The sequence below is a fragment of the Fukomys damarensis genome, unplaced genomic scaffold (genome assembly GCF_012274545.1).
Source record: "Fukomys damarensis isolate Sample0158 unplaced genomic scaffold, DMR_v1.0_HiC HiC_scaffold_3, whole genome shotgun sequence".
NCBI classification, from domain to species: domain Eukaryota; kingdom Metazoa; phylum Chordata; class Mammalia; order Rodentia; family Bathyergidae; genus Fukomys; species Fukomys damarensis.
This window is the reverse complement of record NW_022900915.1, coordinates 47,770,233-47,793,282: the sequence shown is the minus strand read 5'-3', so window position 1 is coordinate 47,793,282 and position 23,050 is coordinate 47,770,233. Positions and strand designations below refer to the sequence as shown.

The 23,050-nt window shown below is 42.8% G+C and overlaps 2 protein-coding genes and 1 pseudogene across 2 annotated transcripts; all 3 read right to left on the bottom strand.

Annotated features, from left to right (window-relative positions):
* Nucleotides 1-4,477: 4,477 nt before the first annotated feature.
* Nucleotides 4,478-5,850, bottom strand: LOC117286908 (annotated as a pseudogene).
* Nucleotides 5,851-6,415: 565 nt separating this feature from the next.
* Nucleotides 6,416-7,381, bottom strand: LOC104853863 (olfactory receptor 2G3). Its single transcript, XM_010612062.1, has one exon. The coding sequence runs from the start codon at nucleotides 7,379-7,381 to the stop codon at nucleotides 6,416-6,418; it is 966 nt and encodes a 321-aa protein (XP_010610364.1).
* Nucleotides 7,382-20,243: 12,862 nt separating this feature from the next.
* Nucleotides 20,244-21,203, bottom strand: LOC104853864 (olfactory receptor 15). Its single transcript, XM_010612064.1, has one exon. The coding sequence runs from the start codon at nucleotides 21,201-21,203 to the stop codon at nucleotides 20,244-20,246; it is 960 nt and encodes a 319-aa protein (XP_010610366.1).
* Between the last annotated feature and the right edge of the window lie 1,847 nt (nucleotides 21,204-23,050).

Genomic DNA, 23,050 nt, shown 5'->3' with positions numbered 1-23,050 from the left:
AATGTGAATTCCTTTGCATTTACTTAAACATGTTCTATGAGCTAGTATGTGGTGTATTTTGGAGAATAAGCCATGTTTAGCTGAAATAAATGTATATTCTGATTTTGTGGGGTGGAACACTCTGCATACATCTGTTAAGTCCATTTGTTCAAAAGCTTTGTTCATTTCTAGTATTTAGTTGTTGATTTTTGTGAAGATGGTCTGTCTGTTTGTGGCAGTGGGGTTTTGAGTGCAATTGTATTAGTGCTTATTTTGTTTTTCATGTCCCTTAATATTTATTTTGTATAGTTGAGGGCATTAATGTTTGGTGATTATGTATTTATGATTTTCATCTCTTCCTTAGATTTTTCGCTTTACAAGGATATAGTGGCCTTCTTTGTCTGTGTTAGTTTTGTTTTGAAATTTACTTTGTTTACAAATAACATAGCTACCCCTGCTTTTTTTGGGCTCCTGTCACATGGAAAACTGTTTCCATCTTTTTACTTTCAGTCTATGAGTTTTTCAAGTAGGTGTGTTTCTTTCTTTTTTTTTCCAGCTTTAATTGAGTTTATTGGTGCATTTTAGGGATACAATACAGTTACATTTATTGTTGGGATCTTGTACCTCTACATGACAAGTCTTGGTTCTCATTTTTTCCCCTTGTCCCTGCCCTCCCTTCACCCCCTCCTCCCCTCCCCAACTACAAACACTTTATTTCCATCTTTTCATTATCTCACATTTTTTTCTTTTCCCTTATTACCCTTCCCCTATCCATCCCACCATCCCTACACCTTTAGCTCCTTTCTTCCCATTTCTAAATGTCAGTAATCTTATTAGGATCTTCTGTATTAATGCAGATTAGGTGTGTTTCTTGTATACCATATATTGTTGGATTTTGCTTCTTAATCCACTCTGCCAATTTATTTCTTTTGATTAGTGAATTGAGGACATTAACATTTATGTTTATAGCTGTTATGTATTGACTTATTGTCATGCTCTTTTCTTGTGTTGGCTCTTTGTAATTTTCCTCCTCTCTCTTTAATTTCTTGCCTTGCTTGCTGAATTTGCTCTGTTGGACCTCATGGATTTGTGATCTTCATTGTCTTTTTCCAGGATATTGTTTAGAAATTTTTTGAGTGCTAGTTTTGTATTCATGAAATTTCTCAGGTGTTCTTTTTCATGGAAGTGTCTTATTTCCCCATCAAATTTTAAGATAGTTTTGCAGGATACGTCTGTCTAGGTTGGTGGTTGTTTTCTATTAGGGCTTGAAATACCTCACTCCAGGCTCTCCTTGACTTGAGGGTTTGTGTTAAAAAGTCTGCTGTGATTCTGAGGGGCTTTCCTTTACATGTGATTTGTTTCTTTTCTCTAACTGCTTGTAGTACTTTGTTCTTCTGTTGGGTTTCTGGGATCTTAATTATTACATGTCTAGATATAGAATTTTTGATCATGGCTAGTTGGGGGTCCTGTATGCCTGACTTAATCTTATTTTGCTCTGTTTGGTTAGTTTTCTTTCATTAATTCTGTAAACACTTTTAAAAATGTCATTTGTAGTTTCTCCTGCTTTTTCATGGATTATCGGTCTTATATTTTTCTTCTTTGTGTCATCTAGTAGATGTTGAAATGATTTCTCATGTTCCCTTACTGTTGTTAAGAGATCCCTCTTTTCATAGTCACTGACTGTCATCCTGTCTTTTTTTCTTTTATTGAGTTCATTGGTACATTTTAGATATACAGTACAGTTATATTCATTATTGGGATCTAGTACCTTACATGACAAGTGGTCTTTTTTCTCATATTTTCCCCATTGTCTCTGCCCTCCCTTTGCCCCCTCCTCCCCTCCCCATTTACAAACACTTTATTTCCATCATTTCATTTTCTCACATTTTTTCTTTTCCCTTATTACCTTTCCCCTACCCTTCCCACTTTCCCTACACCTTTAGCACTTTTGTTCCCATTTCACAATGTCAGTTATCTCATTAGGATCTTATGTACTATTACAGTTTATTCACACCAGAGAAACTATTCGTTATTTACACACATGTGACTTATTTATTTCACTTAGGAGTATATCCTCAATATGTATCCATTTTCCTATGAATGAATCTAATTTCTCATCCATCCTGTCTTTTATATCTGATATCCTGTCTTCAGATTGCATCAGTCTGTTATGTATGCTTTCCATAGAGTCTCTTTTAATATCCTAGATATCACTTTGAGTCTGTTTTGTGTATTCCATTATTTTCCTATGTTGGGCATTCATGTTTTCCATTTCTTTCCTACTCTGGGCATTCATGGCTTCTGTCATGGTCCTGAACTCATGTATTTTTTAATCTGTTTGTGTTCTAGGGTCTCTAATCATGTCTTTCACTCTGCTACCTTCTATGTAGTTATCTGGGGTAATTATTTACTTTGAATTTTTTTACATCCTCATTCATCTATTTTCTTACTTCCTGTGCTATCAGTTCAGGGTGCTCAGGTGATTGATTATCAGTTTTCCACCTCCTTTCACCCAGTATTTGGCTTTGGTGAGCTGGCAGCCTGTGTTTGTGCTTGTGCCTTGCTTGAATATCTTCTAATTTGTATTTTTAAAAATTTTTATTTTATTTTGATTTTTTTGGTACAAGGAATCAAACTCAGGCCCTTGTGTTTGTGAATCAGGTGGCAGAACCAATGAGGAGAATCCCTGGCCCTTCTCATTTCTGTTTCTGTTGTTGGTACTGTCCTTGATTTGTTATCTGGGTTAATACTTTGATCTTCCTGTTATAGTTTGTCTTTAGGTTATGAGTCTTTAATGATTCTGAGGCAATCTCATTTTCACTATAATAGGAAGGACATCTGATTATATCCATCACAACACCTTAGGCTAAATAATACAAACAGCAACATAATAGCATCAAGTACATCTTAGAAAATGACAATTTGTGGTAGTTGCTAACCTTTTATCATGTGAAGTAAATAAAACTCCAGGCTGGAGTTCATGATAATGGCCTTTATGATCCTCTGTGCTTCTGTGGTGTGAATCCAGGCACCAGCACAGCCAGGAGGCCAGCGGCTTGGTGGGGTTGGCCAATTGTGGTGCAGCTGCAGGTGCCTGCAAGGCTCTTTCACTGGTCCATCCCCCAGGCCTGGTGTGTAAGAGTTGGGGTAGCATCCCAGTTACACATGGCTCTGCCTCTTACCAGTCTGCTTACTAGTTTGTATGGAGATGCAGAGATTTCACTTTTTCATGGAGGAGGTCTAGGTCCCCAGGGAGCAACAGCTGTGAGAAGTGTGGGGAAGAAAGTGTCAAGAAGAGCAGAGGACATAGGGAGGTTGGCTGAGGCCAGAGAAGGAGCAAGGAAGAGTGGTCTATGAAAGGTGTTTTTCCCACCAGAATCAAAATCCCTGCAACAACAACATAATTGTTTTATATTTATTGTTTTCAACAGTCTTCTGTACTTGCTAATGGTCTTTGACCATAAACTTTCTTATGATTAGGATTAGCTTTCTATGATACTACAATTAATCTGTATCTTTAAAATGTTAAAAATTCCTGATCATTTTTAGGATGAGGTGGAAGCATGCTTCCAGAAATATTACAAATACAATTATTTTTTAACTCTATTTTATATTATGATGGCACAGAAACATTATTTATTTAAACCTTTATATAATTAAGGCACAAAAAACTCAGCCCCATATTTTAAACATCACATAGACCACATTTCTTATTTAAAATGTTTTTTTAAGCAAATGTAGCTGCATTTGTTTATGATATACCATATTATACATTACAGTTGTAACTTGGGTGTTGATTAACACATGATCCTTGGGTTCTTGATCACAGCAAACGTTTACCATGGTCTTTACTTTTTGGCTTTAGTTTCTTTGAGACAGAGTCTCTCTCATGTGTAGTTTGGACTGGACTTGGATTCACTGTGCTGCCCAGGCTGGCCTTCACTTCACAATAATCCTGCTTCAGCCTCCCAATTGCTGGGATTACAGGCATGTGTCACTCTCTCTTGTGGCTTCTCACATGCAGAGAACCTCTGAACCTTCTCTTTAGCTATTTTGAATAGTATTATACAATATTGTTAACTGTGGTCCACATTTGTGTTGTATGACACGGCATTCAATATATATATATATATATATATTTTCAATATTCTTTCAAAACAGTTTATTCTAAATCGTTTCATAGAGCACAAGGAAATAAAAGGAGTATGTGTAGCCTTACAGGAAATAAACAAAGAGCAGAGGAGGGCTGAGTCTAGGGTCTTGACAAATGCATTCCCTGGGGTGGAGGGGTGGTTTTAAGGGAAACCAGAAAATTCAGTGAGTCTCTGCAAACAATAGCACAACAAAAAAAAAGTTCTGTGGTAGACAACAGAAAAAGTTCTGGGACATTGGATCCATGCTCCTGTGATGCTACTTTCATAACGCTGCAGCCAAGGTCAAATGTCTCACATGGGGAAAAGGCCTGCCTCCCTGGAGATGGCATGCACATAGGAGTCCCTCATTCAGGCAAGACCCACATTGGAGGGTCCATTGAGGGCTGAATGCCAGGAGAAGGGGCCATCATGCCTGGAGCGTGTGTCCATTGGCCCATAGGTGGGAGGGAATGCCCATAACCATGCGGGTGCTATGTCGAGGCCCATGTAATACTGCCTGCGGCTGCAGCTGCCACATTTCCTCTTCTTTGTGGGGTCATCACCTCTTGGGAAGGCCTACCCACACCGTGGACTGTCCCAACACATCCTTCAGGATCCTGTGGTGTGGAAGGCCCAGGCAGTATGCCTCTACCAGCAGCTCTACTGATTCTTGGGCCCCAGTAGCTATAGCAAGGGGTACTTGGACAGTGCCGGTCCCTTTGGTAGGACTTTCTACTATCACTGGGGTTCTCTCCCTTCATAGCAGCACCATAATGAGGATCGGTTTCTCCTCCCTTTCTGTTTGTTTAGAATCCTTTGGTTTGATCTTCCTGAAGCCATCACAGTCACACGGGAACAAATTCACATGTTTATTGACAGCCTGGAGTAGTGAAGAGGTGGGCTTGCAGAATGTACCTCATCCTGTATTTAGTGTGCTAGAGAAACTTGTTATTCTGCCCACCATCCTAGTTGTGGTTCTGATGGCTTGGATTGCTGCCAGACTCACCTTCCCACAGGCCTAGATGGATCAAGCAGTCTGTTTCTTGCTAGTACTACTGGAAGTTCTGCTGCTAGTAAAATGCACCAGTGGTATATTGAAGTGGATCTTCCTGACAACACAGGGATCAGTTGCCAGCCAGTTTCTCTGCCCTACTCACTTTTGACAAGCTATTCCACTTCACAGTAAACAAACATTTTCCTATGTGAATATTACGAAAGAGCACTGCTCTGTTTGCTTCAGCAGCAAGTATACTAAAGAGCACTGCTGTGTGGTGAAAACTCCCCGGGAAAACACGGGAGACTGAAAAGGCATCGTGTGTGGCAGACAGCACTGGAAGTGCAGAGGGCTCAGGTGAGAGACACTGTAGGTGGCCTGGCCTGGTCCCTCCGGAGGTGGACATGCTGAGGCTCAGGACGCCTCCCTCTCATCCTTCCATGTCCATCAACTGCAGCCACCACCTCCCCTTTACTCCTCACCTCTTGCAAATGTCAGCTTTATTATTACATCCAAACATGAGAGAGATGTCACAGGAATGCATGGTTAAGACATTTGATTAAGAAGTGCAGGGGTTCTTTCAGATGAAAAATATATTCGATAAGTCTGGTTCATTTGCAAATGAGGACTGAAGTTGCTCATGTAGTTAGATGGAGAATTTTTTCAAAAATCAATTTACCTTACCTTCACATTCAGATTTTTACAGAAATGTATAAATGCAAATGCATAGTGTACTCTAGACATTACTCTCTAATGATCATCCTTCATTTTCTCAAATAGCAACCTAGTTTTAGAGTCAACCTTTTATACTCCATGTAGCAGTGAGAGTAGGCAGTTTATCTGTGTTTAGCTCATTCCATTTACTAATGTTCTTTGGTTCTATCCATGTTACACAGATGGAAGAATTTGCTTTTGTGGGTTCAAATAATATCCCTTTGTGTACACATACTCCATTTTATGTTGCCATCACTCATTGATAGGCACTTACTTTTATTCCACAACTTGGCTGTTGGAAATGGTGTGGCAGTCACTAATAAAGTGCAGGTGTCTCTATAGATGAGTGGATCATGCTGCATCTATGACAGTACATGTGTGTGTGCCTGTGACATACAAATATATTGGAAGGATTGATAAACAGCACAGTTACTCTATTGATGATCTCAGAGGACAACTTTTTATCAAAAATTTTCTCAGGTTATTAGAATAATTAATTTTTGGAGAAGAGAATTCTTTTCTTTGAATTTGTAGATTCTTGTTTGGAAAAGAAGATAGAATGTGCCAGTCTTCATGGACATGTGCATGTAGCTGCTCAGGATACAGGCAGGCACCTTCTGACCTTCCAAGACTTCAACTTGCCCTGGGTTTGCAGGATTCTCTTCCATGCTGTCTGCACATCCTTGTTTCTCAGGGTGTAGATGAGTGGGTTAAGCACCGGTGTGAATACACAGTAGAAGAAGGACATAAACTTGGCCTGTGTGCTCTTGGCTGGAGGCTGGAGGTACATGTACATGCCTGGCCCAAAATACATGGTGACGACCAGCAAGTGGGAACTGCAGGTGCTGAGTGCCTTGTGTCTTCCTTCAGCTGAAGGTAGTTTCAGTATAGCCCTAGCAATAAAGATGTAGGAGATGACCACCATTAGGGGAGCCAGCATTCCAAATGGGATGGCTCCTATGGCCAGGGCCATCTCATTAGCCGTGGCATTCCTACAGGACAGCTTGATGAGGACAGGCACCTCACAGAAGAAGTGATCCAGGGTGTGGTGACCACAGAGGGGGAGCTGGAGGGTGAGTGTTGCATGGAGCAGAGAAATGGCCAGGCCACTGGACCAGGAGATGGCTGCCATCTGCACACAGACCCAGGGATGCATGATGAGAGTGTACTGGAGGGGCCGGCAGATGGCCACATAGCGATCAATGGCCATCATGGCCAGCAGGATGCATTCAGTGGCACCTGTCCAGGTATAAATGTAGAGCTGTGTGATGCATCCCCAGGCAGCAATGGTCTTGTCTGGTCCCCACAGGTTGGTCAGCAGCTGGGGCACAATGGTGCAAGTCACACTGAGGTCCAGAATTGAGAGGTTGTCCAGGAAGAAGTACATGGGCGTCTGAAGTCTGCGGTCCACCAGGGACAGGAGGATGATGGAGCTGTTCCCCACTAGGGTCAGGAGGTAGGAGACTAGGACCACTGCAAAGAGGGGCCTCTCCAGCCAGGGAAACTCTGAGAAGCCCAGCAGGACAAAAGTGTTGGGAAAGCTCGCATTTTCCATTTCCATAGCATATGTGTCTAATATACAGCTGGAAGGAAATGGACAAGGAAGATGAATTTTACTTTCCCATTTCTATAATCCTATGCCTCATTTTTATGCCTTTCCTTTTGTAATTGGGATGATTCCCATAAGTATTAGAAGATGTCATCAAATATCACACTGCTGCTGTGTAAATATATTACCTATCCCTTGACTTTGAAATAGAGTTGGAGCTGAAATGTCCTAGAGGGGATTATTCTAGTCTGATCTCACGATGCTGATAGCTCCTAGAATGCAGACACTGAAGTCTGTTTTGATGCAGTTTAATAAAGAAAAATGTATTTCATGGCAATTGGTCTAGAGTCCTTTCATGTTACAGGCTGACAAAGCACTTATTTGAATTTTGTCCATGCTCTGAGACATTGTGGAAAGCTGGGTTTAAAGGTGACAAACTAATTGGTGTGACACAGGAAGTTTCATGGAGAACAGCACTCAGGTTATGAGATGGGCACTGCTCCATGCTTTCAGCCAGGTTAACAGTGAGAGTCAAGAGCAGAGAGGACAAGAGAAAGATTTCAAAAGCTTGGGCTCAAGTAAGTTATGGTTGCTGCAGACATTAGTGCCATTAAAAAAGCCAAGTACTTTCCAAAGGGCAAGAGAAAAGATGCTTTGAAGGCATCAGCATGGACCCCACCTACATAGGGTGAAGTATATATAGTATAAATCTTTCATTATGAAGAGAACCCTGGAGTGCTGTCCTTGGGCAGGTCTGCCTAGATTGTTGGGTCCCTCAGATTCATTTCTCCATGCTCAGCCATCCAGGTACTCAGAGGCCACAGCAGCCACTGTCCAAGGGGCCCTGGCTCCTGCTCATGTGCGTGTAAGACCTTGGTTTCATGGACACCGTGCTTGCTCTGCAGGTACGAGAATTGCAGGTGTGGTTCATGGAGGCTTCTAGCAGCATTTCAGTGGGAGACCTGGGAGCCAGACTAGTGTGGCAGGGTTCCTATCCCCAGAGGGGACCCCAGAGAGCCTGATGCATGAAACTGTGAGGAAAGGCAAAGCTGCAGTGAGGGAATCTCAGGAATTTAGAGATTCCAGGAACATGGGACATCCTGGGAAGTAAGCTGTAGGCAGGGAGCAGAGGCAGAGGAGAGAGAGGCCAGGAGGGTGCAACTGGCAAGGCCAGGGGATTGGGGCTGCCCCAGACCATAGGCATGCACATCCTGCCACAGGTGTCCTGGGTGCTGGGCTGCAGCTTTGGGATTTAATACTTATCTTTCTGGGTTTGGGTTCCTCCTTGCTATTTTCCTGGAATGGGAATGTTTACCCTATGCCTGTCACACTGTTGGATGTTGGAATTTGCTTTTTTGTTTCGAAAGTAGCTCCCAGCCAAAGATTGCCTCGAGTCCCAGGGAAGTCTCTGGACTTGGAATTTCTTTCAACTTTTTTTTTAATCAGTGCGTACTGACAATGGGGTTTCATTTTGACAAGTTTGCACATGTTGTAATACACTCTGACTTGGATTTGGAGTGATGATGGAACTGTGAAGTTCTGAGGACTCCTGGAGTTGGACAAAGTGCATTTTGCATAGAGAGATGGATGTGAGAAATGGGGGCCAGGAGTGGTTTTTGTGCTTTGGACCCAGAATGTCTGGAGCTAGCTCATGTGTTCAGAGGCGGGGTTTTCAGGGCTGTTTCTTCAGGAATGTTCTCACTTCCTCAGTGGGTTCATCGGGAAGGCAATCTGATGGCATCCATGGGAGGTGAAGGAGCTGGGCCCAGCTGGAGGTAGTGGGCCGTGTGGAATGCCTTGGGCTGTATCTCATCCCTGCCCTTCCTGTCTGGCTCTCTCTGCCCTGCGCCACCATGAGGAGCACAGCTGTCCTCTGCCCTGCCCTTCCACGTGATCCTCTGACCTCAGGCCCAGGGGCAGTGGAACAGCTGACTGTGGAGTGAAATCTGTGGCCCCGGAGCCACAGTAAATCTTCCTCCTTCCTGCTGACTTTCTCACTTACTCGGTCCCAGGGGATGGCTGAGGAGCGCACCCCCTGCCCAGCCTGTCTCCCCTGCTGCTCTTTCTGTCTTCCACCACGTTCAGTAACCACACAGTTCTCGTGACCCAGAGAAAGGCCGTGCTGTGCTGTGGGTTTGACAGCTCCGCAGCAGTGTGCTGCTCCTGCTTCCTCCTCTTCCTCACTGTCCACTTAGGAAAGGATGGGGTAGAGGCTGGCAGCGCTAAATCAGCTATGTAACACTCTGGATAGTTTTTCAAAGGAAGAAACCATCAAGGGGCTTTATTTTAGGCAATGTCTCTTCTACTTTTCTCATACTTTTTACATGGTAAAACAGATGCAGCATAAAATTCATTATTTTATCCAAATTTCAGCACACCATTAAATGGCATTATGTGCACTCATATTGTTCTGCAACACAACCTCCACTGACCCCTAGAATCTTAAACCCCTAGAATCTTATCTATCAAACTCAGGCTGGACCTGCTGAGTAATGTCTACCCAATCTTCCATCCACACAGACCCTGGCTACCACGAGTCCACTTCTTGTGCCTATGAATTTAACTGCTCAAATATCTCAGAGAAACAGGCTCTGACATTATTTGAACTATTGAAGTTGACTTCTCTTGCTGTCACAATCTTTTCTGGATTCAACCATGGGGCAGCATGTCAGAATTTCCCATTTTCAAAGGTAAAGCGATATCCCATTGCATGTATACATCACATTTTGTCTAGACATTCTTTTTCTTTGCAGTACTGGGGATCGAACTTGGGTCCTTGCACTTGTGAGGCAGGTGGCAGCACCACTGAGCTAAATCCCCAGCCTAGATATTCTTTTCCTTTAAAATTAATTTTATTGGATATATCTATATATCTATATATCTATATATATCTATATCTATCTATCTATCTATCTATCTATCTATCTATCTATCTATATATATATTTCATCAAAGGGAATTTGTATCTGTGCACAATCTATCTTGATTCCTTTTTTCCCCAGTTCCCTTACCTTCCTTCTACATCACTCCCCTCCTTATTTGTAGAAGTGTTGTTTCTATTTTTTCCTTCTTTTCTCATTTTCTTTTCCATTTCTTCCCTCCCTCCTTCACTTTTCCCTTTCCTTTAGAATAGTTTCTTGCTATTTTACATTATGTAGCCTATATTTTAGTTCTTATTTACCCGCTCAGTTTCTCATACCAGAGAGCCAATGTGATATTTACAAATGTGTTTGATTGATTTCATGTAAGATTATGGTTTCAAGTTGCATCCATTTAACTATAAATGTCTCAAATTTATCTTCTTTATGGCTGCATAGTACTCAATTATATTAAAAAACTACCTCCTTTTCTGTCCATTTATAGGTTGATGAAGGTTGTTTCTGAGACTTAGCTATTGCAAACTATGTGGCTATAAACATTGGTGTGCATATATGTTTGTGGTAAAATGCTTTTAATTCTTTCAGAAAGATACACAGCAGGGGAATACCTGGGTCAAATGGAATCTCTAATCGTAATTATTTTGAGGAATCTTCACACTGATTTCCACTGGCTGCATACATAAGTCTGTACTCCCACCAACAGAGGGCAAGTTTTGTTTTTCCACATAGCCTCCCCAAAGTTTGTTGTTGGTTGATCTCTTGATAGCAGTCATTCTTTCTGGAGAGAGATGGAATCTCAGGGTTGTTTTAATTTGCATCTCTTGGATCACCAGTAATGTTGAGCATTTGTCACAGTAATTTTGTAGTATAATTTTAATCATGATTCTCCCTGATTTACCTTTGTTGCCCAGAATTGTTTTGGCTGTTTTCGGTTTTGTCTGATTCCAAATGAACTTTAGGACTACTCTCTTTGGTTCTGAGAGGTATGCTAATGCTGCTTTGAGTGGGATTGTATTACATGTATATAACAATTATGGCCATTTTTACTGTGTTCTTCTTCCTACCCAAGAGCAGCAGATATCTTTCAATCTTCTGATATCCTCTTTCTCTTTCTTGGTATTTTCATTTTGTTCATACCTTCACCCTCACTTATCCATGGCATCGCCTTCTACAGCCTCAATTACTTGGTGTCTGCTGTGGTTCCATCATTTCAAAAGGAATAGTTCAGAAATAACAATTTATACACTATAAACATCCCGGACTATGATATTTTTAGCAGAATTTTATTCTCAAAAATGAGGCTCAAATTGTATCTTCATGTTAAAAAAATGAATGCAAAATAAAAGGTTATAGTATACAATGATAAACTCTAATAACAGAAAAGATTTAAATATAAGAACTTCTTTTCAAACATAAGGTTTCCCTGCCTGTGGTATAATTCTTCTATTGGAGTATGAATCGTTATTCCCAGTGTCTTCCTGTGCCAGCTTAATGTACTAACCAGTCATAGCCACATATCCACAGGAGCCACACATGGGACACTTGGTTTGGTGCCCCCTGCTGGTTGGTGTGCAGCGTGCTCCTCCTAAACTGGATTGTTTACCTTGATTTCCTGACTTCTCTCCTTCAATTCTCTGGGCTCCTTAAAGATCTGTGTTTCAAACTGTTTGGTAGATCTTCCACAGGCCTTGGTCAGGATTTCTTCCTGTTGGTTCCTTTAGCTTTCATTTGGATAGGTCATATTGTCCTATGTCTTTATATATTTTGTTAGTTTGGTGAAAAATACATATTTAAATCTAAAAATGGGAACTGCTTCTCTCCCCTTCCCTAGGTTTGTGGTTTGTCCCCTGTGTTTGTTTCTCATGGTTGTAGCTTCCTTGCTTTAGGTTGTGTGTGTCCTGGGCACCAGTTGGGCTGTGGGCAGCCTCTCTCGGGTCTTCCTGAACCTCTGCCTCCTCTGGGCACGTGCCATGAGCCTTTTTATTTTGACAAGAAAACTGCACACCATGGCGTGTTTTGCTACACCTTCTAATGTTCAAGCAAGGCAAGCATAGCTACCTCCTTACACACTTCTCATTTCTCGGTGGTGGAAACACTCACATTCTTGTAGAATTATACGTTACATACAGTAATCTGTAGTCATTCTGATGGGCAGGAGATACTAGAACTTACTTCTCTGATCTAATTCTTGCACCATTTATGAGCCTTTCTTCCACAGGTGCAGTGTTTTAGATACCTTATCTTCAACTTCGGGCTCCCCGTAGGGACAGGGGGAATTGAATTTGGAGGAGAGGTGCAACTTGCCCATGTCCTGGAGCTCACTTCCCGGAAGCTGGGGTGCATGACAGGGACCTGCACACCTGTCCTCCAGTGCCTGTGATGCAGGTGCCTGCTCTCTGGTACTGGGGAGGGGTCTCCAGGGAACCCCCAAACCTGTACTGTTGTGCAGCCTCCCTAGGAGCTGAGTCACTGCTGGTCCTGCTGCCGGGCAGAACCCAGACTTGACCTGGTCACTGCAGTTCACGTCAGGAGCTGTTCCCAGGCTCGCAGCCTCTGCAGGACACCAAGACCTCTCAGTTACCCGGCGGAGTCTGTGGGCCATCAGGTTTCAGTGGGCACTGACGGGGACTCTCATCAAGTCAGGGTTTTGGTGCCTCTGTCTCCTCTGCTGTTTTCACTTCTCTTTCTCATTTCATTACACCCTCGTCACTTGTTAGGGTATTTGTTTCCTTCCCCATTAAAAAAATACAAATATCATATAATTTTTGCAGGCCATGAAGGTTCGAGCTCTATGATTTCATCTCTGTTTCAGATGTCCTACTTCTTTTATAAGTACATGTCTGCAGTGTATAGTGAGGGACTACATGCACCATGGCAGGTGGCGCAAGTAAATACCGCATCTTAATTCTTTCTTCTTCTCCTTCCCCACCTCTCTCTCCGTGTTCTTATCTCTTGGTCCCTTTCCAGTACACATGGAGGCTGCACTCTGCAGCCCAGCCTGTGTCAGCCTCAGACATGCCAAGGTCCGGATTTTTGATTTTGAGGGGACCCTTCCCCTCCTCCTCTCCTCAGGGTCACCTTCCTCCCATCCGAAAGAATCAGGGTCCCCAGCAGGGACCCAGAGCACTGAGACTGCAGATGGATACGCTGTGCTGAGCAGCACATGGAGAACATGTGCCCCACTGGTGTGTGCACCCTTCCCTGATAGCTCCTGGCCCAGGGCACAGTGATCTTCACTTCACAGCTCCGGCCTCCCTGTGCAGAGGAGCCTCCTACCTCCTGGAGCCTTGTGTGCTTTAGTGGACATTAACACTGCACACATCCCGTGTTGGCTTCTCGGCCTCACTGCAGGTCATGTTTGGATGAGCACAGCCGCTCCCTTACCCACCACCTTGGGACTCAGTGGACCCACAGGCATCTCTCAACAACGGCCCCACCAGCTTCAGATGTTTCCTTTTAATATTTTACACCTATCCGTTTAAATATCTAACTAGCTGATTTCATGGCTAATTAAAGGAAACCTTGCTTTTCAGAATTTGCTTCTCGCACTCCCATGGAGAGTCCTCTTTTGTGGCTCTTGGTTCACAGTTTCCTAGGCAGGAAGTGGCTTTTGGCTCCTACGCTTAGGTGCTAGCAGTGCCTGGGCCAGGCTTGCTGCCAGACAGCGTTGTACCTTAGGTGTTGGCATCACGACTTGAGCACGGCACTGTTTGCATGGTTGTGTGTTACTCCCCATGGTGCTCTGCTGCCCCTCGTGGACTTCTGTCCATCACAAGTCTACACAAACACTTCATTGTCATCTCTGGAGGTCTGCACTGTGCCTCCACAGTTCATATTTTGGAGCCCTCACCCCCACGTGTTTGTAAGTGGGGCCCTTCAGGAGGCCCCTAATGTTACAGGAGGTACCGAAGAGGCTCCATCTGACAGGGCTGTACACTTAGAGGAGGTGCTTCTCCCTCCCCCCGCCTCCCTCTCATTTCGTGACATGAAAATGCACAGAAGCAAATATTGGGGTGACCGTCTGCAAACTAGGAAGAGAACCTTGACTGCAATTCAAACCCTACCACAACCTTTATCCAGCGCTTTTCAAGCTCCAGATCTGTGAGAAAATAAATCTTTGCTTTTACAACATGCAGTATGTAATGCTTTTTGTAGCAGCCACATCTAACATTATCTTCATTACATTTTATCTCTCTTCCTTATTCATCCTCCTGTATTTTTATCTCATTAAGAAAAATCTTTCTCTGTGCCTGGGATTTAGTCAGCGGTTCGGTGGCCTGCCTTGCAAGTGCAAGGACCTGAGTTCATTCCCAGGTACAAAAAAAAAAAAAAGAAATTTCTCTAACAATATGAAGTCTGGATAAACAGTAAACATTTTTATATGTTTCACACCAAGAAGAACATTTTCATTTCACAATCAGAAAGAATATACATGAAATGGTTTCAAAATATAAATGTGAGCTTGGAAAAATAATCGTGCAAAGGCTAAAAATGTAAGAGCATCATAAGCTTTCAGGAAATGTTATAAATGATTTTTTTTCACTTTAAAGAAAATGGACAAGGGAAAATAAGAATTATTGCTTAATACAATCCATCTTATTTAGAAAAATGAGTTTCACAAAAGCGATGGAATCCACACTGAGAATCCACTAGGAAGAGTATCTTGCATTATAACACATTTTCAATTCTTTAGATTCACAGACTTATTTACACCACAGTATTTAGAAGTACTTGCAAAGAATTGGAAAATACTTAATGATCATAACAGACTAGAGTGGTGAATATTAGGCAAAATTTCAAAAGAAGAGAAAGCAAATCCCAGGATTATACAGTTATTAAATTTGGTGATCACCTCTGGGGAAATCTGGAAGAGAGTACTGAAAAAAGTGTGGCCAGCAGCACAGCACCGGGGTTAATTTGATGCACCCATGAAAAGTGGCCCTGTGTGGAGTGTGGGGTGGGTGCTGTTGGGGTGGCGTGGATGTAGTGGACGTCTCGTCTGGTGTAGGATGATGGCACAGTGTTTATATCCAGAGTGGGCATCTCTGAGCCCAGACTCTGCAGACTCTGGAGCCAGACACCATAGGCCAGGGATGAAAGCGCCTGTGACCTCAGCCTTCTGCAGGAGGGACACAGAAGCTGAGCCTGCAGGTGTCGGGCAGGAGGAGCTCCCGTCTCTGCCTCCCTTTCACATCTGACTCTGCTGCTACCTTAACGCCCGTGAGTCAGAGCCTGCTCAGCTCTGCAAGCACACTTATCACTTAGGAAGCACCTGTCAAAAGGCTGGCAACACGGGCTTTACCAGCCCTAAATTCGCCTGCTTCGTCTCCTCTTCCTTCAAGACTGAGGACACCAAGATAACAGAAATACAGTACACCATTACTATCGGACACTGTAAAACTGATTCAAACATAAATTGTGATTAAACTACTCATCTCCATCATCATGTAAGATATGGGGGGACAGAGGTTTTATGTTCTGTTGTCTTATGTTTTCTGCCTTTATGTGAAGGTGTAACACTTGAGTCTTGCTACATGTTCCATATTTTCCTTGGAGGATTATTGTTCTCTGTTTCTCCTCTCGTGTGTGTGTGTGTGTGTGTGTGTATACATCTTTTTCCATTGCTACTAGTATTATAAAACCAATAATTTCTTGCTCTTGAAAACTACATTGCTGAGGGGGGCGGATTGAAATCATTATTTTGTTTAAGAAATCTGTCTCCCCACACTTTTCTGGGAAGTTCTATATCTTTACCTCCCAATATCTATAACAACCCAGCTTCATTAGGGAAGTGAGGAAACCTATTTCACCATCTGGTGAGATCCGTTAGAGGGCAAAGGAATTGCAGCACACGCTCAAGCCAAACCTCACCCTCTCACACATTTTCCGTTGTTGTTTTGGTGCCATGTGTTGAAACCACAGCCTCTCCCACACCAACTGCACGTCAGCCATGGAGTCACATCCAGACTCCCAGCAGCTCGTTTTACCTGAGGTAGAGCAGGTGTGGAGAGGCGAGGATCCAGCGGTGAGTGTGCAGAGATCTAGGTCAGAAAATGCAGACTGTCTTCAGAGGGCCTGGGGTTTAATGTGGAGGTGCAACTCATAAGAATCCATGGGGAGTCAATAGGAATCCAAAGGGGAGAGAGGGAGAGGTGGGGGGAGAGGGGCGAGGAGGAGGAAGGAAGGAAGAAAGGAGGAGGAGGAGTAGGAGGAAGAGGAGGAGGAGAAGATGGCTGCTGCCTTGGGGACCCTCTTGAGGTTTATTCCCTTGAGTCCTCTGAGGGCTGAGCAACTGCATGTGGATAATTAACACTGTGATGAAATTTGTAGAGATGAAATTTCTGTAGGGAATTTCCCTTCTCCTAATTTATTTGTCTTTAAGGTCATCTTTGCCCTGAGGAATTCGCCTGGGTGAGTTGAAGATAAGACCATGAAACAATAAATTCATTGCACAGAAAGACTGAAATGCGCTGTGGCTTCTATCTAAGATCGTGCACAGGAGTAGACTCATCCTATGCACACAGGGTTAAGAATAAAGTTCACAGGTAATTACACGTGAAGCAGAAACACTACTTCTGTAGAAAGTGGAGAAGCTCGTTAGCTGGTTAGGTATTTATTTTCTTTCCATGGCACAATTTTATCACAATAGTTAAAACATTTGTATGTCAAAGTATCCATTCTTAGTTTGCATAATTTCATTTTTATCACTCCGTGTTTGTGGCACCTAAGGATTACATTCTTTATGGGAAGTGGGTAATCTACAAAGCAGACCCTAATTGTCTTTATATCCCCTTCTCCTCCCTGTCTCCCTCCCTCTGTCTCTGGGTCCCCTTCTCTCTTACAAAATATCTAATTCCTTGTTTTCTATTAATTTTTCTCTTGAAATTAGCTATACTCTTCAGTTTATACACTACTTTTTGTTGACTTTTCCTCACAGCTTTTAAGATTTGACCTTGTATTAGCCTTCCGGAATTTTGACTATGATGTGTCATGAAGAGCTCTTCCTCTTGTCATAATTATTTAGAGTTCTGTGTGTTTTATTTAACTATATTATGAGTCGTTTTCCCACACTTGAAACATTTTCAGCTATGGTCACTAAACATATTTGATTCCATGCATGCTGATCACTAAAATTTCTCTAGCTCCAGGTAGTCTTAGGTTAGTCTTTTTTGTATCATCCAGTAGCTGTTTGATCAATATTTGCTCTCTTGGTTTTAAGCTATCTCAGAGGTCTGAGTATAGGGTCTTTTTTTCTTTTTATTGAGTTTATTGGTACATTCTAGGTATACAGTACAGTTACATTTATTACTGGAATCTTGTAGCTTTATATGACAGGTCTTGGTTCTCATTTTTCCCCTTGTCCCTGCCCTCCCTTCACCCCCTCCTCCCCTCCCCATCTACAAACACTTTATTTCCATTTTTTCATTTCCCTTATTACCTTTCCCCTCCCCCTCCCACTTTCCCTTGGTATTTACACATGTGACTTATTTATTTCACTTAGGAGTATATCCTCAAAATGTATCTGTTTTCCTATGAATGACTCTAATTTCTCATTCTTTATGGCTGAGTAGTATTCTATTTTAAAGAAAAACCACATCTTCTTTATCCAGTCTCCAATTGATGGGCAATTGGGCTGTTTCCAAGTTTTAGCTATTACAAACTGTGCCGCTATAACCATGGGTGTGCATACATCACTGTGATATGATTCTTTTAATTCTTTTGGAAAGATACCCAGCAGAGCTATGGCTGGGTCAAATGAAACCTCTAGTCCCAGCTCTTTGAGGTATATCCATATTGATTTCCATAGTGGTTACACCAGTCTGCACTCCCACCAACAATGGAGAAGGTTTCCCTTGTACCTCCACAGTATTGGGGAGTGTCAACATGGGGAAACCATGGATTATATTTAAGTATGTCTTGTAACATTTTAATAATTGTATTGACTGTCAGAGCACACTTAGCTTGTTTTAAAAGCATATGAAGCAATCCCGTTTAATGTTGCTCTTCTGTTGAAAGAGGCTGCCCCATGTTTCAATCTCAGTGGTTAAGAAAGTACTTGTGGCAAAACACTGACCTGCTGTTCTGCACCAATCATCCTTGGAAATTGTCTTGTGAGATTCAAGTGCTTTAGACACCAGCTCTGTTCTGCCAAGTAGGTGATTCCACTTGCTGGTTCAAACCACTGACCATATTTGGTGTCAGCTATCAAAGACCCTGGTCGAGTGTCTTGATTTCCTGCAAGTCACTAAAATGCAACACAAATGAAAGACATGCAAACAAGACTTACACAAAAATCAAGCAAGTGGGAGGACACCGAGCAACTAGGACTGTGTGGCATCTGGTAATAGCAGCCGACACAGGCAAGATTTGTAGAAAGCAGAACAAGTCATTCCTGTGAAAGGAGCAGAACAGGTGAAAGGAAGGTTGTGGTTCCCTAGTAAGCTGCGGAACAATTAAGGAATGGAATGGAATGTGGCTTGGAGCCAAAGGTCTTTGGCGACAGTGTCATCTCACTTAGGAGCTCTGCAACTTCACAAATCAGGACTTAGGTCTCTGTGGCAACCATTGCATCGTTCAACATGCTCCTTTGAATCACATAGGCTCTGGTCTGGCTCTGAATGCAGTGTAGCCAATTACAGGGAAAGAACATCGGCTCCATCTCACAGCCGGCTCTGTCTTTGGTGAGGAAAGGTGGCCTGCCACTTCGTGTTCCTGGCAAACACACGGACGACTGAGCATGACAGGATGATGAGTGCATCCCAAGCAAAGGAATCCCACGTGCAAGCGGAAGTAGCTACCCTGGTATCTATCAAAACAGACTTCAAGCCAACCCTGGTCAGAAGAGGCAGTTAAGGTCGCTGCATACTGATAATGGGAACATTCCATCAAGAACAACAGCGGCACATTAATGTGCATGGAATGCCGGAACACCCAGTTACAAAACAAATGTTATAGGGCATAAAGGGAGATACAGGTTATATTGCCAAACCCAGAGCTAATATCCTACCGGAGGGAGGAGAGTTGAAACATTTTCTCTAGACTCTGGAGCATGACACACATGTTCAGTCTTCTCACTCTTATTCGATACTGTTTTAAATTTTTTATTATTACATATTTTCATTAATAATGATTATACTAATTTTAGGGAATTAGTACACATTGACAAGATATTGTAATTCTTTTTTATTTCTAGAATTTATTTATTTATGTATGTTATAGCTCCTTATAAAATTATCATATACATATTAACCAAGAGGCCACAAATATCTTAACATATGAGAAAATTACATTAAATCAAGGCACACTTCTAGATATGTTATCCATGTTGGATTCCAATAGCCCCTATTCAATATTGTACTGGAAACTCTAGCCTGAGTAATTTCACAAGAGAAAGAAATAAAAAGGATACAAAGAGGAAATGAAAAGTCAAATTATCCCTGTTTGCAGAGGACATGATTTTTATTACTACAATATATGTGTCATATATGGAATCTGGCTGTGTGTGTGGGAGAGAACCCGATAAAGGGAAAAGACATCGGGGCAGGCAAATGGCTCCAGAGGAGAACGAGAGAGGGGACTAGGAGGATGGAAGTGATCAAAGCACATTGCAGGCATGTTGAGAAATGTCATAATGAAACCCATTATGGTCCAAAATTAGTATGTGGTAATAATTATGACAAAAGAAAGAAATGAAAGAAAGACAGAAAAAAATATAATAGGTGGCATTTCTCATCGACCTGAAAATGTATGGACCATGCTTATCCTGTTAATAGAGGCCAGACATTTTGGGAAGGATTACAGAAAGGAGTGTGGCATCTGTAAGAACTGAAGAATATGGAACATTCCAATCCAGAGTTTTTTTTTTTTTTTTTTTTTTTTTAGTTATCAAGGTGGTTGACCTTGAGAAATTGGGACACTTAGTTGGAATTCATAGATGCTTATTAGGGAAAACAGATATAATATGACTGTATTCATTGATATATATGTGTAATTGCTTAGACAGGCAGAGACCTGGCTTTCCAAGACATCACCCCACCCTGGGACTGCAGGATCCTCTTCCATGCTCTCTTCATGTCCTTGTTTCTCAGGGTGTAGATGAGTGGGTTGAGCACTGGGGTGATAACACAGTAGAAGAAGGACAGGAACTTGGCCCGAGAACTCTCAGCTGGTGGCTGGAGGTACATGTAGATGCCTGGTCCAAAATACAGGGTGACCACCACCAAGTGGGAACTGCAGGTGCTGAGTGCCTTGTGCCTTCCTTCAGCTGAAGGTAACTTCAGCACAGCCCTAGCAATGAAGGTGTAGGAGATGACCACCAGCAGGGCAGGCATCATTCCAAAGGAGATGTCTAGTACAGCCAGGGCCAGGTCATTAGCAGAGGTGTCCCCACAGGCCAGCTTGACGAGCACAGGCACCTCACAGAAGAAGTGGTCCAGGGTGTGGTGCCCACAGAGGGGGAGCTGGAGGGTGAGTGTGGCTTGAATAAGAGAACTGGCCAGGCCACTGGACCAGGAGGAGGCTGCCATCTGCACGCAGACCCGGGGACGCATGACGAGAGTGTACTGGAGGGGCCGGCAGATGGCCACATAACGATCAATGGCCATCACGGCCAGCAGGATGCATTCAGTGGTGCCTGTCCAGCTGAAAATATAGGCTTGTGTGATGCAGCCCCAGGTAGCAATGGTCTTGTCTGCTCCCCACAGGTTGGCTAGCAGTTGGGGCACAGTGGTGCAGGTGAGACTGAGGTCCAGAATTGAGAGGTTGTCCAAGAAGAAGTACATGGGTGTCTGGAGTCTGGGGTCCACCAGGGAGAGGAGGATGATGGAGCTGTTCCCCAGCAGGGTGAGGATGTAGGAGATCAGGACCACTGCAAAGAGGGGCCTCTCCAGCCACGGAAACTCTGAGAAGCCCAGCAGGATAAAAGCATTGGGAAAACTCACGTTTTCACTTTCCATGGCATCTGTCTTTAATATTCAACTGGCAGGAAAGAGGTTTTGAAGGTAAATATTATTCCATTTATTTTCTCTGCCTTTTTCATCAGTATACCTATGATACAATAATAGATTCTTTCTTGGCTGAATATCTTCTGAACATTTCCTGCCAGGGATAGGAATCAGTGGAGTGATTTTAGGTGATGTTACTTATTTCAATTTTTTCCAAACTGACTCAGCTATTTTCAAACCTGTGTCCTGCGCATTTAGGCACATCAGCAATGCTGTATATTCATCGCTGCTGTCCGTTTCCTGAATCTTCTCTCCCTGTATCTGTTAAATATCTCTTTGCTCTCCCCCACCATGGAAACCCCCATTCCGCTTCCTATCTCTATGACTTTCATTGCTCTCATGAGAATCAGGCAACATTCACAGTTTTGTGATTGGATTATTTCCCTTACACCATAAGCTAAGTCCCGGGCACTGAAAAGTGTATTCCTACCTCGCACGTCTCATGGGGTGTGTGTATAAAGGTTTACACCCTCGTCTACGCACACGTTTACATCGCTTCAGTGCCTTTGCTAAGGCGGTTGATGCTGCTGTGCTCGTTCCTGCCCAGTACCTGTTTGATACCTGCTTTCCACTTCTTTGGGTGCAAGAAAGAAATGACCTTTCTGAGTTCTGAAGTCCCTCGATTGAATTCTGTGGAGAACTCCTGTGCTTTTTTGCAAGGCTGCTGTGCCAGTTTCCTTCCTTCCACAGTGCACATGGGCTCCAGCCATCCACATCCTGGACCGCAGAGCTGATTCTGCTGTTTCTCCTGGACACTCACCGTCCCAGAGGGTGTCAGATCACATGTGTGCTTCTGGTTTTGTACGCTGTGCAGCCTGCAGCAGTGCTTCATGGACCCCAGGCAGAGTCACACTTGTTCACTGTGCTCTGCCCCCTTTCCTTACATAAAATCTTTCATCATAAAAAATAAGGTTGCAAACAGAGAAAATATTTTATGGAGGCCACATTTTGAGGAAATGCTTTTCCTCAGGAATGGGGAGAATAGGCATGAGCTTGTTTAAAAAACAAGTGCCATTACACAGTCTGTGATAGCCCAAACCTGGAAATAGCCCAGGTGCCCATCAGCTGGAGACTGCATAGAGAAGACTTAAAAAGAAATAAAGTGGAGTACTACTCAGCCATAAGAACAAGAAATTAGAGACAGTTGTAGCTAAGCAGATGCACACTGAGGCCATACTCTTAAGTGAAATAAATAGGACACACAAGTTAAACACCAAATAGTTTCTCTGGTGTGAAAAACTAACAGTGTAGAAAAGGATCAAAACGTATAACTGATATTGTGAAATAGGAAGAAAAGCTCTGAAGGAGTAGGGGAAGTGGGAGGATTAGAGGAAAGTAAAGGGAATAGGAAAAAATAAGAGAAAAGAAAAAAAAAGGAAACAATGTCTATATAGACAGCGAAAGGTAGAGGGGATGAAGGGAGGGCTGGGGAATGGGAAAAATGAGAACCACGATACATCATGTACAGATACAAGATCCCAGCGATGAATGTAATTGTATTGTACATCTAAAGTGTATCAATGAAAATTACTAAAAACGTGCCATCAGACTGAAGTACAGAAAGACTGAAAAACTATGAAATGATGTTTTATAAAATGTCATGAACAGTATCATTTTCTTCACCTTCGAAAAGAAGATTGAGAAGAGAGCCACAGTACAATGACCCAAAGCAGTCATCGTAATGGCAGACAAAGGGCTCTAAGAAGGCTTTGCTGAGCCATGTAACCAAGTACCCAGGTTGGGGTACCCTCGTTATAGCATGTGAATTCTTTAGATGCACAGATATTGGAGAACCCTAG

What these genes read in the sequence shown, in the direction of transcription:
- LOC104853864 (XM_010612064.1), bottom strand. Translation starts at nt 21,203, where the DNA reads ATGGAAAGTGAAAACGTGAGTTTTCCCAATGCTTTTATCCTGCTGGGC.
- LOC104853863 (XM_010612062.1), bottom strand. Translation starts at nt 7,381, where the DNA reads ATGGAAATGGAAAATGCGAGCTTTCCCAACACTTTTGTCCTGCTGGGC.